We start from the raw sequence: 15104 nt of genomic DNA, 5'->3' as shown, positions 1-15104 counted from the left end.
AAATACAATGACTCCCTCCTAACTCTATTTGGGGGAAAATTCATCTTATCTTTTGTTTAGTGCTTTCTGAAGACTTCTCCTGTAGTCATTATACTGAAAAGTCCAAGTCTAGAGCCAGACTTCAGTCACGGCTGGACCCAGGGATTAAAATAATTTTCAGACCCATCCCTCCACTGCTTCGATCTTGCCTCTCTCACTGTCTGTCAGTTCAGCTTTCCTCTTTGTTTACTTATTTCCAGACAGGTTATCGCCCTGGGCATGTTCTCAGAAATTCTAAGGACCCTATTGGTATCTTATGAGTAGAAAATCACCTTGTTTGATAGTTCCAATTAAAGTCCCACAACTGAATCTCTTTGATCCAAGCTTAAATCATATGCTTATCCCTAAACCAATCACTGTAGCCTGGAGGATCAAAAAATAGAATTGGCCAGGCCAGTGTTACGTGCCACCCATGGTCCCTAGGAGTAAAGTCAGACCTGTGCAAATCACACAAACTAGAGTCAGGAAGGGGAATAGATCTCAAAGACAATCAGGATGTTTTACCAGAAGGTGTGCTTGAAGACAAAAGAATAGAGCCTCCTGAAATTTTTATCTTCAAATGTGTATATCCACAGTCATAAAACATAGAATGCACATATATAGAATGCACACATTTATAACTATAGAATGCTCCAAACTGATGCCTAGCTATAATTAATAGCATGACTTGAAGTCAGTTAACCTACAGGTTTTAAACAGATAATGACCCAGGCTCTCTCTTTTCCAAAGAACAGCAATTTCCCAGCAGAGGTGAAAGACCTGACTAAGCGTATAAGGACTGTTTTGATGGCCACAGCTCAGATGAAGGAGCATGAGAAGGATCCCGAGATGCTGGTGGATCTCCAGTACAGCCTGGCAAACTCCTATGCAAGCACTCCCGAACTACGGAGGACCTGGCTGGAAAGTATGGCCAAGATTCATGCCAGAAACGGAGATTTATCTGAGGTGATTAGCCAAGGCTCGGTCATTTACCATCAGTATTGTCCTCTTTATCAGGAAAATTGGATCTTCATTTATAGCATGGACTAGAAAAAGAAGCTATGTTTTTCCACTAATCTAGAAATGACTCAGTTATATATCATATACAATAAATTTGCATATCGCGTTCAAGGATACCTGACTCTAAGTAAATGACATCAAATAAAGGCCAGAGTCAGTGGGGGCAACTGCAGGTGTATAAATTGTAACGCAACGCTGAATGCTAAAAACGTGAGGCTAAGGAGGAGTGTGGTAGGGGTGTCTGGCAATTGAGTCATTAAATTAATGTTCTGTGTTTTAAAACTTCTTCTCTGCAACTGGAGTTGAATGGGGAAGCTTGCCACCATAGTGAGTAAACTCAGGCAGGGGGAATCAGTCCTCATTTACAGCTAGTCTGAACTGGCCATAGAAAAATTAATGATCCTTAGCACCACATGAGGAGAGTCCACTGTGCGAAGATTATAAGTCAACACTTAACTTTTTATGTCAGTTTCAATACCGGGTGGATCATATGCAGCAATTCATAGCACCCAAGGGCTTCTGAGTACCAAATGGGAAGTTCTACTCCATTCCAGAACTATGTCCCTTTGGGGAAGAGATTAATTTGTCTAGGATAGTCCTAAACTCTGAAGCTCTTTTAAACACATGTTGTAATCAGGGAATCTGGAATGGAAACCACAGGCCTGGCTTGGCAGCAAGCCAAGTGAGGACAGGAATGAGAAGCCCTTGGGCTGCTCTGAAAATGATGAAATTCCTCCATAAAACCTCAAAAGGAAAAAGCTGAAGTCATTTGGAATCTTTAGCAAATTGAGTTTTAATATGGATTCAGCAATGTTCAGGGCTTCATAAGAGACATTAGAGTAAAATATAACATCACTCACATAACCTGGTTTGTGGGGAGCCCAGGTGTTAGTTACATCAGGTCACACTACTTAATCAAGCACTCACTTGTGAAGTGACCGTTTTAAAGGCAACACAAATTCAGAGGGGCTATTCCTGGAGGTAAAAAAAAGTTATTTAGAAGGCAGATTCTTTTTATTTCCAATTTATATCTAAATACTAGAATTATAGTTTTAATTGTAAAAGGAGAACTATGATTTATTTTTAATATAGGCTTAGACATTAAAGGAGGAAGATAATTCTATGGGAAAATTCTTTGGGCCAGCTCCTTCAGCCATCTCCAGACTAATCAAGAACAAACAAAAACCCAAATATTCATTTTATTCTTGATGGTGAATTTTTTGGAAATACAATTGATTCTTGCTTTCAATTCGGTGTTTACAAAGGATCCTTCTACATAACATATTCTGATATGGAATACTGACTCGCCTTGGAAGATTAGCCCTAATTATATTAAACTGCATCCCCTGAGCCTCTTTATTTTCTTTCTCATTACAGGCTGCCATGTGTTACATCCATATTGCTGCTCTCATTGCAGAATATCTGAAAAGAAAGGGTAAGATGACCACGTGAGGGAGATAAAAAGCCCAGATTTCAACACACTGAAGCCTAATAGAAATAATGTATTAATTTTACATTTTATTAATCTGTTATGTTTAATTAAGTAATAATTGCTTTCACAGATACTTCTAATTATGCTGTACTTTAACATTTTCAGTCTGTTATGCCACTGACATATTTATTCTATGTACAGCAAAGGCTAACTGAATGGTCAACTTCTTAGTTCAAAACGAGAATGCATCATTGGCTAACAATTTGTAGTCTCAAAAGCTTGTATTAACATAAACATGTAGCAACGTCCTAACCTCATCTTGCACTACCATAGGTTACTGGAAAATGGAAAAGATTTGCACAGCATCCCTGCTCTCGGAGGATACCCACCCCTGTGATAGCAACTCATTACTAACAACTCCCAGTGGAGGAAGTGAGTGACCTAACTGCTCATTTATCCCAATGCAGAGGAAATCAACTTGCTGCTTAAATTCTACTTCAGTGAAACCTTCTTTATTCTTTTTTTTTTTTTTTTTTTTTTTTTTTTTGAGATGGAGTCTCGCTCTGTCGCCCAGGCTGGAGTGCAGTGGCTGGATCTCAGCTCACTGCAAGCTCCGCCTCCCAGGTTTAGGCCATTCTCCTGCCTCAGCCTCCCGAGTAGCCGGGACTACAGGCGCCCACCACCTCACCCGGCTAGTTTTTTGTATGTTTTAGTAGAGACAGGGTTTCACCGTGTTAGCCAGGATGGTCTCGATCTCCTGACCTCGTGATCCGCCCGTCTCGGCCTCCCAAAGTGCTAGGATTTAAATACATTCTTAGAAGCAAAAACTATCTCAGATCTACACAACTTACTCTGCAAAACACTTAAACTCCTGCCATTCAGAAATCCCATCCAAAATTTATGAAATTTAAATAACTGAAAAGTTGTCAGCAAATAGAACTGTATGTTCTCCAACATTCAAGTTTATGAGTTACGGCCATATTTAGCTACCAATCTGCATGCCAGTCTGCCATAGGGATTTTACTCTGAATTGCAAGAGGAATCTATTTTAATTTTTAAATGTAATAAAACTGTTGATTCCAAATAAAAGATAGGGCCAGGCGTGTTGGCTCACACCTGTAATCCCAGCACTTGGGAGGCCAAAGTCTCTACTAAAGTACTGGTCTCTACTAAAAATACAAAATGTAGCCGGGTATGGTGGCGGGCACCTGTAATCCCAGCTACTTGGGAGACTGAAGCAGGAGAATCTCTCGAACTCAGGAGGCAGAGGTTGCAGTGAGCCAAGATCACACCACTATACACCAGCCTGGGCAACAGAGTGAGACTCCATCTCCAAAAAAAATAAAAAGAAAAATGAAGACATATACATATATATATACTATATATGTAGGACTTTATAATCAGCGTGTTCCATTTCATTTTTAAAAAGTATAAATGACAATTTATAACATATGGTTTATGGTACAGATTTCCTTTAGAAATATCCCATCAATGTCTGATTTCTTGAAATTATAATGACTAAAGAGTTACTCTTTGCACAAAAAAGTGGGTGATATAGTTTATACATTTAATCTACATTCTCTTGCAAAAGTTTGTTCAAATCTGAATTTTATGAACTGTAGTCTATTTGATAACACTGGTTTAACTTTCCAAATGCAGTGGAAAACTCAGTGTACAAACAACAGAAATACATTTTTAGATGTCGAAAATCAGAATACTTAAAACGAAATGTAAATGGACTTTACTTGCTATATTTCAGAAACATAATTCATCCCTTATTCATTTAAATATTTGTAGGTTTTCTAAAAGGTCTCAGTGGAGTTTGCATATAAGACATTTGAACTGGCCAGGCACCATGGCTCACGCCTGTAATCCCAGCACTTTGGGAGGCTAAGGAGGGTGGATCACAAGGCCAGGAGTTTAAGACCAGCCTGGCCAAGATGGTGAAACCCCATCTCTACTAAAAATACAAAAAAAAAAAAAAAAATTAGCCGGGCATGGTGGCAGGTGCCTATAATCCCAGCTACTCAGGAGGCTGAGGCAGAGAATTGCTTGAACCCAGGAAGTGGAGGTTGCAGTGAGCTGAGATCACACCACTGCACTCCAGCCTGGGCAACAGAGCAAGACTCCATCTCAAAAAAAAAAAAAAGACATTTGAACCAAATGACCAAAGCAAACTGAGAGACAGTGAGGTCACTTGTTTGAGGACCTTGGAGAAGACGCCAGATGTGGCACCCTGTGGCACCCATGGCTCATGTCCACCCTAAAATTCAGGAATCTTCTTGCTTAGTGTCACATGTCCCATGTAGCCTGATTTTTATATGCAAGTCATCAAAAACATCATTGCCTTATTTAACATGCCCTTCCTCCTCCTCTATTGCTTATCATAACCAGATGCCATAACGTTCCATAAAGACTTTCAAATTCTAAGAACAAAATTGAAGAAAACCGATAAAAGCAGGTGTTAGTTTGAGAACTTGTGGAAACTTATATGCCAAAAAGTTGTGTGAATCTTTCATATTCAAAATGCTTTAAATGCCCAATGTTAGACCTAAGGTGATATTAGAATATAATGTGTTCAACAAGAAAAGGATATATTTGTTTAGGAAACGTTAAAATTAGGAAGGTGATCATCTATGACATATTAACATATATCTGATGATACATTAACTGATGATATAGGCTATGATATATTAGCATATTCTAACTAGCACATATCATCAGCATATATGTGAATGTCATTGGCATGTATTTGAAGCCCTTAATATACTTTTCTATTTTGATATTTTTGAGTCAAAGGAGTGAACTATCCCTTCCCTACAATGTGCACAATGGTATGAATATAGGTGAATATAGGCGACCCCAGAAAGTACAGCTGCTTCAGTTGTACTAATAAGTGATCATCATCCTGCAAGAAGTATGTTGTGACTTCTCCTCCTTCAATTAACTCTGATATAGTTTAATATATGTTTAATATTAGAAAAAGTAGAAAACTAAAATTTATATAAAAGCAAGTATTAGATTGCAATAATTATTATATTTATAATTTCTAGCATGTTTGGGGGGTGATCATTTAGTTACATAACCAATGAGCTGATTATTAAAAGCAAAAATATTCCACAAAAGTATTAGCTATAACTTAAAAAGCACCACACTAAGCCCTGTACCAGCAATGTCTCAATTAGTTGCCAGTAACAAATCTGTGAGTTAGGTGCTATTATCACCTCCTGTTTATATAGGTGAGAAAAACAAGAGAGGCTAAATAATCTGCCTCAAATGTCCTGGTTAGCTTGTGTTGGAGCCAAAGTTCAGAGGCTGGTCTGTCACTCCAGCTAGTGCTTTTCTAGTCACTCACATTACCCACAATTCAGATCTATCTCTCCTCTGGGAATGTTGCCCGTTGTCAGCTGTTTTCACATGTATCTGTAGAGGGAGGCCTTTTTAAATCTTGTTGGCTAAGATACTAAGAAAATTTGAAAAGGTTTCTACATAATGTAAAAGAGTGACATATAGCAAGTATTGGCCAGGCACAGTGGCTCATGCCTGTAATCCCAACACTTTGGGAGGCTGAGGCAGGCAGATCACCTGAGGTCAGTAGTTTAAGACCAGCCTAGCCAACATAGTGAAACCCCATCTCTACTAAAAATAGAAAAATTAGCTGGGCATGGTGGCGGGCGCCTGTAATCCCAGCTACTCAGGAAGCTGAGGCAGGAGAATCGCTTGAACCCAGGCGGGAGGCGGAGGTTGCAGTGAGCCAAGATGGCACCATTGCACTCCACCCTGGGCAACAAGAGTGAAACTCCGTCTCAAAAAAAAAAAAAAAAAGCAAGTATTGGGCATTGTCTTGTCTTGTGGGGGGGCCATTAGGGGAGAGATAGGGTCCCACTCTGTCACCCATGGCATGGTGATAGCTCACTCCAGCCCCAAACTCCTAGGCTCAAGCAATCCTCCTGTCTCAGCCTCCTAAGTAGCTGGGATTACAGGCACCCACACATCCAACTATATGCAGTCTTTATAATGTGCTGCGTGTACCTGGTATTTTCTCAAATATTAATGTTTTGAGTCCTTTCAACATCCTTTGAGATAGATATTAATGTCCCCAGTTTAACAAAAGAAGGACACAGTCTCAGAGATTAATTAAAGCAGAAGATTGGAACTGTAACATCTACCCACAAATCTTATGTTCTGTCCATAATCCCATGCTATCTCTTTATTAAAAATACCACCTGAAAATGATACAAAAATTATAAAAAGGGGAATATTGTTTGTCTGGCAGACAGTATTTATCAACAGTCATAATCTAACCATCTTGTTGATTATGCGAGCTTTGTAATACTACCAATTGGTAACATCATGAAGAAAGGCATTATCTAATCTAAGCAAAATTTGTCTCAAATAATAACATTTTATTCTGCTTGGTCCTCCCAAGGCATGTTCTCTATGGGATGGCCAGCTTTTTTGAGCATTACACCAAACATTAAGGAAGAAGGAGCAATGAAAGAGGATTCCGGAATGCAAGATACACCATACAATGAGGTTAGACCAAAATTATCGCATGTACAGTAACTAAGTGAAGAGATGCATTGGCTTGTGACATTAAGCTAAATAAGAGGAAGCAAGCTTACAGCTGTTCTATAATATAACTTAATTAGACGAAATGTAGGCTAAAATCAAGCCAAGATTAGTAGATACCAGATTTCAGTAAAAATTTAAACTATGTCTTACTTCTGTAAGATGGGCTCAAATGTATATTATCAGCTCTTCTGTAAGATAATATCTCTGGCCTTTTGGTAAAGGTGATAAGGGATGCTAAATTTTGCGAACTGATCATAGCTTTTTTTCTAAAAGCATTAGCAAGTTTATTTACAAATGCAGGTGGACGTAAAAGTTCACTAGTTTAGAAAAACTTCTGTTATGGAACATAAGCAGAGTTATTTTTCATTAACACAAAAAGAAACGTTCTACTGGGAATTACTTAGCAATAGTTCTGGTGAAGAAAACAGAATTCCTCTCATTAAGTAAAATATTTTATAAGCTAATTTTTAAGTCAGTATTACATAAATGGAAAAAATTACACAGAAAGTAAATTTTCAGATGGATGTTAATACAATTTTACACATGGTTCTACATCAATTTAGCATATATTGCAAATAAATTAAGTAAATGTAATTACATATTTATGTTAACTATTTTAAATAATGTTTAAGAACCTTTTCTTAAAGGAAATTGTTGAAAACATTCCAACAATATCATACATTTGCTTGAAAGCTTATATAACTTTATTCAGTTGAAAATTTATTAAGCCACTAGTATATGAAAGGAATTGAGGTAAGGGCTGGGAAAAAAAATAAGGTATAATTTCTGCTCTCAAAGAATTTAGAATATTGAGAAAGACAGTTCCTACAGAGTGGGGAATGGCCAGGCAAAAACAGATGCCCAGTGACCAAATCTAGGTATCATATACACTTGCAATTAGAAGGGGAACTTTTTTTTTACATGACAATTGTTGAAATGGTGATGAATAGAATGTAAATAAAAGCTCTTCATTTTTTTTGTGCTGAGTCTTGATAGGACTTGAAGGTGTGAAATAAGAAGGTTCTTATAGGTGCAGCTGTAACACAGACAGAAGTATGGAGATCAGAGAGTGTTCTAATAATGGAGTGGTATATGGTATGGCCAAATGCAAAGTCAATGACAGAGCACTGAAAGAAGGGGTCACTGAAACGGAGGTTGGTGCCTGATTGTGGAGCTTCTTGAAGGCATGCTAGAGTTTGGACAGCAGCTTACATACTGGAGTTCCAACAAAGGTTTAAGGCACTGGAGGTCTCGTGATCAGATTTGTGTTTTACAAAGAAAGATGACTGGGGAGCAGCAATTGGAGAGGGAAAACAGATTCGCTCAAAACTGTTGCAGGGGTCAGGGAGTACGTAAGTCAGTAGCAGTGGGAATGGAAAGGAGGAGACAGATCTGAAGGCATTTCACAGATTTAAATTAGCACTTTTGAGGCACTAATTAGGTAACGGTAATGCGGGATAGGCAAGAATCCAAGATGACACCATGATCCCCTGCTGGGTTTTAAATGCCAGTAACAGAGGAAAAAGTTTGACAATGCAACAGCTTTGAAACCAAGTTTCAGGCATGAGCCACAATCCTAATCATGTAAAATCTCATTTTGATTGGGGGAATTGCAGAATATCCTGGTGGAGCAGCTATACATGTGTGTGGAGTTTCTCTGGAAGTCTGAGCGATACGAACTGATTGCTGATGTCAACAAGCCCATCATTGCTGTCTTTGAGAAACAACGAGACTTCAAAGTATGTATTCCAACCCTGTAGAAGGAGTTATTTAAAATATCCTATGTTGAATTGGAAAATTACTTACAGTTTTCAAAATTAAAAACTCTCTATTTGTATGTCAGCGTGATCTTCATGAAACTCTTTCACTTATGGTTTCAGAAATTGTCAGATCTCTACTATGACATTCATCGGTCATACCTGAAAGTGGCAGAGGTGGTGAATTCAGAGAAGCGGCTGTTTGGTCGCTACTATCGTGTGGCATTTTATGGGCAGGTAAGTTCACCAGAAATAACATGGCCCATAAATTCTGCTGAGCAGTTGAATGTTGTCTTTCATTCTTTACGAGACATCTGTGTGTACCAGTGAATGGAGAGGTATGGTTGTGTCTGACTATACTTGAGTGTTTCTCCGGATGTGATGGTCTATATGTTTGTCCATAGGAATGTACTAAGTTGGAAAACAAGTGAGCTAAGAAATCCATGGGTTGAGTTAACGGTGATTTCTGACTTCTCAAAGAAAGAGGGCACTTATTTTTCAACATTCTCTTCTTTCCAGCTCACCCTAAAATATCTGATTATGAGTTTATGTCATATATTAAAGTGAAATTAAATTGAGCATGCTTTAAGAAATAACATTCCTAATATTCTAGGAAATAAGAGAATTCCTAGGGGCTCCACCATATCAAACCTTTGATTTTACAATGACTCAATTTTTTTTCTCCTATTTTCAAACTACCACTGTTTCTAGACAGAATACCAGATGGTTATTTTGTTTTCTATATTGCAAGTCAGTGTAATTTCAAAGTTATTTTTCCCAGTTTACTGCATAAGCAATGAAGAAGATGGAAAATATTACTTAGCCACTGTATTGGCCTGAAAATGAACATACTATATATTAATTGTGAATGTCTCTGAGCAACATTTTCAATGGGATAAACCCAGGCACCATTCATTTCTTTTCGGGAAGGCTTATAACGCTATTATATTTCAGCAGACGTAGTTTAGACTGTTGCTCGTGTGGATAGACATCCCATGCTTTTATTTTCAGAGTGGCAGTGGCTCTCAGACCTCACACTTCCTCTCCCCGCAACCTATCGTCTCACTTAGTAGCCCAGGCTGGAGTGCAGTGCAGTGGCATGATCTCGGCTCACTGCAACCTCCGCCTCCTGGATCCCGGCTCAAGCAATTCTCCTGCCTCAGCCTCCTGAGCAGCTGGGATTACAGGCAGGTGCCACCATGCCCAGCTAATTTTTGTATTTTTTAGTAGAGACAGGATTTCATTATGTTGGCCAGGCTGGTCTTGAACTCCTGACCTCTTGTGATCCACCCACCTCAGCCTCCCAAAATGTTGGGATTACAGGCGTGAGCCACCGTGCCCGGCCTCAGCTTCTTGTTCTTAAGGCTGCAGCAGCAGGAGTCAACTCCAGCATGTTATTCTAGGTCACTCCCCATTGAAGTTGTTTGAAAAGTACATATTTTCCTCTGCTCACCAAAAGCAGCTTAAAAACTAACCTCTGGGCTGAGTGCCGTGGCTCACGCCTGTAATCCCAGCACTTTGGGAGGCCAAGGCGGGCGGATCATGAGGTCAGGAGATCGAGACCATCCTGGCTAACAAGCTGAAACCTTGTCTCTACTAAAAATACAAAAAATTAGCCGGGTGTGGTGGAGGGTGCCTGTAGTCCCAGTTACTCGGGAGACTGAGGCAGGAGAATCGCATGAACCCGGGAGGTACAGCTTGCAGTGAGCCGAGATCGCGCCACTGCACTCTAGCCTAGGTGACAAGAGTGAGACTCCGTCTCAAAAAAAAAAAAAGAAAAGAAAGAAAAAAAAGAACCTCTGAATTAATAAAGCTAGATACTTTCTACCTGGAAAGGAGAAGTATCACCAAGTAGCCACTTATTATAAACAAATTAATCCAACCAGGATTTTTCTCAGGATACAGCAACATCAGGATAGTGGAGACAGAGAAACTAATGGTCTGAAAAATGGGGATCTGCATAAACAATCTATAGAATATAAAAAGCAAATTTAGACATTTTGGGGGTCCATGGAAAAGAATCTGAACTATCTGAAGTGAGAACATAGATGGGGAGAGAGCGAGGTGTGGGAACCTTCAGAAGAGGAAGAGAGAAAAGAGAAAATGACACTTTGGAGCCATTTGGGAAGCTACGAAGAAAATATACAATTTGTGACACTGGTGAGACAGCAAGAAAAGTGGCAGAAAATGCTGTAAGTAGGGAAGGGGATGTGGGAGCAGAAGAATTGAAAGGGAAAAACAGAGTTTCAAGGGAGATGGCCACAGGCTAACTGGGCAGCACAGAAGTAGCACAAAAGATGTGCTTCTGGGTCACCAAGACATGACTCTGTAACGCCTCAGGCATTCCTTCCAATGAAAAAGTAAAAAAAATCATTGATAACCTGATCATGAAAACAGGATTGCCTACCAGATGGTTGCTGCAACCACTATCTGAGAAACGGGCTCTAAAGCAGGTAGAAGTGAATCACACTGCTTTTCAACTAGTTTTTAATGCAGATGTTTACTCTTTTCTTCTTTTGGTCTTGATTGTTCCAGGCCGTGGTAAGTTCTCACTCACTCTCGCTCTCCATTTGCATGCTCTAACACCTCTCACACTTCCCTCTGTATGGTTTTACTGAAACTTAACCTTTTTGTGCAAATCAACATTTGGTACGAAGGGTGAGATAATCCTGCTTTCATTCATTTTTGGAATCATCCTGCATCTCTTTAACTAAGTTAGTTTATGCCAGTTATCTGAATTACAAAAAATGTATCCTTTGTTTTTCATACATGCTATCTTTCTGCCTAAAGGTAGATGTAGTCTGAAAGCCTTACATACACAAACACACACAGAGATAAGTATGGGTACCACGTATCTTAAATATACGTAGCATAGACTTGGTATTGTAGATTGTCTACTTATTTCAGGCCACTATGAGCTGCAGCTTATTAAGAACAGAATGGTCAGAATTTTGGAAGTTGGAGTGATGGTTATTGGTGGACACCTCCCAAGATACTGAAAAAACTGTGTTTTTTCCAAAGGAGTGTCTTAGAGAGATGGGGGTCTATGGTGGTGAGCTCTGAGCATTCTCAGAGGTGATGGGAGTAATTCCCAACATAAAAGATGAACTGGGGAATAAATCTTTACCCAATACGTCTGGGTAAGTCTCCAGAGATGCAGAAAGGAGCAAGGTAAGAAATTTGGAGAACAAGCCATGTCCAAAATAACCTGCCAGTACCCAGAGCTCTGTGACAAAGGATTTTCTTCATCTTATTTTGAGCCATATGAAATTGCCTATATTCAATCACTTTTTTATGTGCAAAAATGGCAACTTTATATGGTTCAACATAATTATTGTCAGTTAAGCTGGAAAGAGAAAACATTTAATATTCACACATTGTTCATATTCAGCCCTACTTGTCTGACCAGTACATACTTTTCTGTAATTCTTTAAATTCCTTCCCACATTCATACCATATCAGCATTTTCTATGTTCATTTATAAATTTGGGATTATGGGCCCTTAACTCACCTACTAAAAGAATACTTGAAAACCCCTGTACTAAATAGACTGAGGGGGGCAGTGGGGAAGCATTGGGGGGGCCCTTGCAAATGACCTAACTTTATTTTTCTTTCAGACTCCTCAGTAAAGTGTGCTGATTTTGCACCTGATTTTTTTTTTTTAATGCTGCAGTACTCTCACTTGTCTTTGTAAAAAATTCCAAGGCCGGGCACAGTGGCTCACGCCTGTAGTCCCAGCACTTTAGGAGGCTGAGGAGGGCGGATCACGAGGTCAGGAGATCGAGACCATCGTGGCTAACACGGTGAAACCCTGTCTCTACTTAAAATTCAAAAATTAGCCGGGCGTGGTGGCGGGCCCCTGTAGTCCCAGCTACTCGGGAGGCTGAGGCAGGAGAATGGCGTGAACCTGGGAGGCGGAGCTTGCAGTGAGCCGAGATCGCGCCACTGCACTCCAGCCTGGGTGACAGAGTGAGCCTCCATCTCAAAAAAATAAATAAATAAAATAAAAATAAAAATAAATAAATTCCAGTCTGAGCTTAAAACGCAAAGTGTTTTGTTAAATCCTCTGACTGAGAACCTGCCTAAGCACGACACTCCATAAGCTCAAACCCAGCTACCTTTGAACGAGAACTAATGGAGGTTGTCCTGATAAACAGCAAATCACAGCCTCAGTCATCACTGCTTAGACGAGATTCAAATGCCTGTCTCAAGATACCACATGGAGAGTGAGAACTGCGGGATTCAACAGGAGCAGACAGCACACATCACTTCACACTCGATGATAAATAAATACCAAGCAGACTCCAGCATTCCCCAGAACGTGTACAGAATGAAGGTTCCAAAGATTTAAGATAAAATCTTGACTACTTGATTAGCATAATCCCCACGGTCAGAAATAATTTCTTATTCATAATGGTGCTTTATGTCCCATATGGTATGAAAGTTACCTTTTAATATCCAAGTTGACATGCCTTGCAATGATGTTAAAAAGATTATGGAAATATGACATGCAATAGGCTCTTTGCCTGCATAAAGGCCTTTGGGTACATTTTTTTAGTGTCCCATGTAGACCACTGCTCTCATTTTATAGTTTTGGCTGAGGTATTAATACTGTGTCTGTAATGAGCCAGACACTAGAAAACAAGTATAAATAAAACTGATCGTTCATAGCAGGAACTTTACAAAAATGCAAGTCTTGCACAACATGAACTGTCTAATGCAACACCCGGCATCAGCATCAATATGGAAATTTGACATACAGCAGCCTATACAAAGTGTCCTCCAAAGTGTCCCTGAAGTATTGATTTCCACAGTAATGAAACAGCAGCAGTGAGCAAACATCAACTATAATCAATGAAGTCCTTAGGCCCTGGTATTTAACATGAAAGCAAGTGAATACCCATTACATAACAAAATATCAGATGCCCCTGGAATTAATTAAATAAAAGACCTGGGAGAATTTTATTCTATCCACCAAAGGCCATAGATTCCGTAATTTGCAGTCATGCCTACATGGGTGTACTTGCATCTCGGGATCTTAATAAAAAAGGAATTTGGGGGAGGAGGGAAGGTGCATGTGTAGTGTGGAAAACCGCCATCTCCACTTTGAGACATGATATAGCTCTCCGCCTATAGGAAAGTCGCTGATCTAGGCCACATATCTATACCGTATAAACATCATAATTGAGTTCTGATGTATATGCTAAGAGAAGCTATATGAATGCAGAGAAATTCATTCATGTAGCTTCTTTTCTCTTAGCATTTAGCCTCGTATTGACATTTTCTGGCCCATCTTTTGTATACTAGATTCCTCTTCAAATACATTCTTCTCTTTGTGAACTTTGAATGAGTCTAATATAATACCAGGGGCCCTGATATTTGACATCACAGTGATGATCCAGGGACATTGCAAGATGCTAACGTACCTGCAAAAGCATCTGAGGAGGAGTCAATGCTTTTAGTTGTCAGTTTATGGAAGTACATTTTTACCATAATGTATTGCCTTAAAGTTTCATAATTCATACAGTCCTTGTTTAACCAGGGTATGTTCTTTCTTGACCAGAGCAGATGAAGGTGTTTATTGCATTGCAAAATGACATTTTAAAAATCAAACTAGCAAGGGAAGTGCAGAGATCACCTTTCCCATTGCCTTGAAATTCAGTCAGCTTATAAACTTGGGGCTAAAGCAAAAGAGAAACTGACCCTGGTTTTTGTCACTCTGTGTCCCTGTTTATAAATCATTTATATCATAGACAGAGCTGAAATTGAAGCCTTCCTTCAGATAGTGCCTGGAGCTCAGTGGGCTTTGCTTTGATAGCTTCCCTGGGTATAAGGTGAGCCTGCATTCCAAACATTTTCAGAGCTGCCATTTGTCTGGCTTCAAAACTGTTTACAGAAACCCCAGTGGACAGCAGATTAAACGCTTTATTCTGCTCCTCCATCTCCTTCTTACTCATTTTACAAAACAGGTTTACCTTTCCAAGCTCTTTAGAAAAAGGTTCCAATCACTAATTTATCAGTTACCAAAATATTCAAATGAGCTTCAATAGACCTTTTATAATAAGAAAAACTTCATTGCCTAAGCAAGAGAAGCTGAAAGTATGTATTTTCAAGCACTGAACACTGAGTTATGCTGCATAAAAGCCAGAACTCAAATTGCTTTATAGATACCGAGTTTTTTCGTCATTGTTGTCATCACCACCAGCATCATCATCATTACCATCCTCAACATAGCTAGCACTCACCAAAGGCCATCTGATTACCAGGTGTGGTCCTTACAACCCCCCAGTAGGTTGCTGAGT

General features: G+C 39.4%; 1 protein-coding gene across 19 annotated transcripts in view; it reads left to right on the top strand.

The window, feature by feature from the left end:
- Positions 1-15104, top strand: part of DOCK10 (dedicator of cytokinesis 10) — a 280766-nt gene that overhangs the window by 248020 nt on the left and 17642 nt on the right. For 14 of the 19 annotated variants that reach the window (XM_074010334.1, XM_074010330.1, XM_065526526.1 and 11 more), the window contains 6 exons: positions 769-984; positions 2416-2473; positions 2804-2902; positions 6900-7006; positions 8662-8784; positions 8926-9039. In XM_074010334.1, the coding sequence (XP_073866435.1) occupies positions 769-984; positions 2416-2473; positions 2804-2902; positions 6900-7006; positions 8662-8784; positions 8926-9039 (717 nt within the window). Of the gene's footprint in view, positions 1-768; positions 985-2415; positions 2474-2803; positions 2903-6899; positions 7007-8661; positions 8785-8925; positions 9040-15104 lie in introns of those variants that run through there. The other 5 variants (XM_065526527.1, XM_074010332.1, XM_045368393.2 and 2 more) reach the window with 2 other exon arrangements.

Source organism: Macaca fascicularis, chromosome 12, assembly GCF_037993035.2.
Source record: "Macaca fascicularis isolate 582-1 chromosome 12, T2T-MFA8v1.1".
Lineage (NCBI taxonomy): Eukaryota > Metazoa > Chordata > Mammalia > Primates > Cercopithecidae > Macaca > Macaca fascicularis.
Note: the sequence above shows the minus strand (reverse complement) of the source record. Positions and strands in the feature narration are given on the sequence as shown.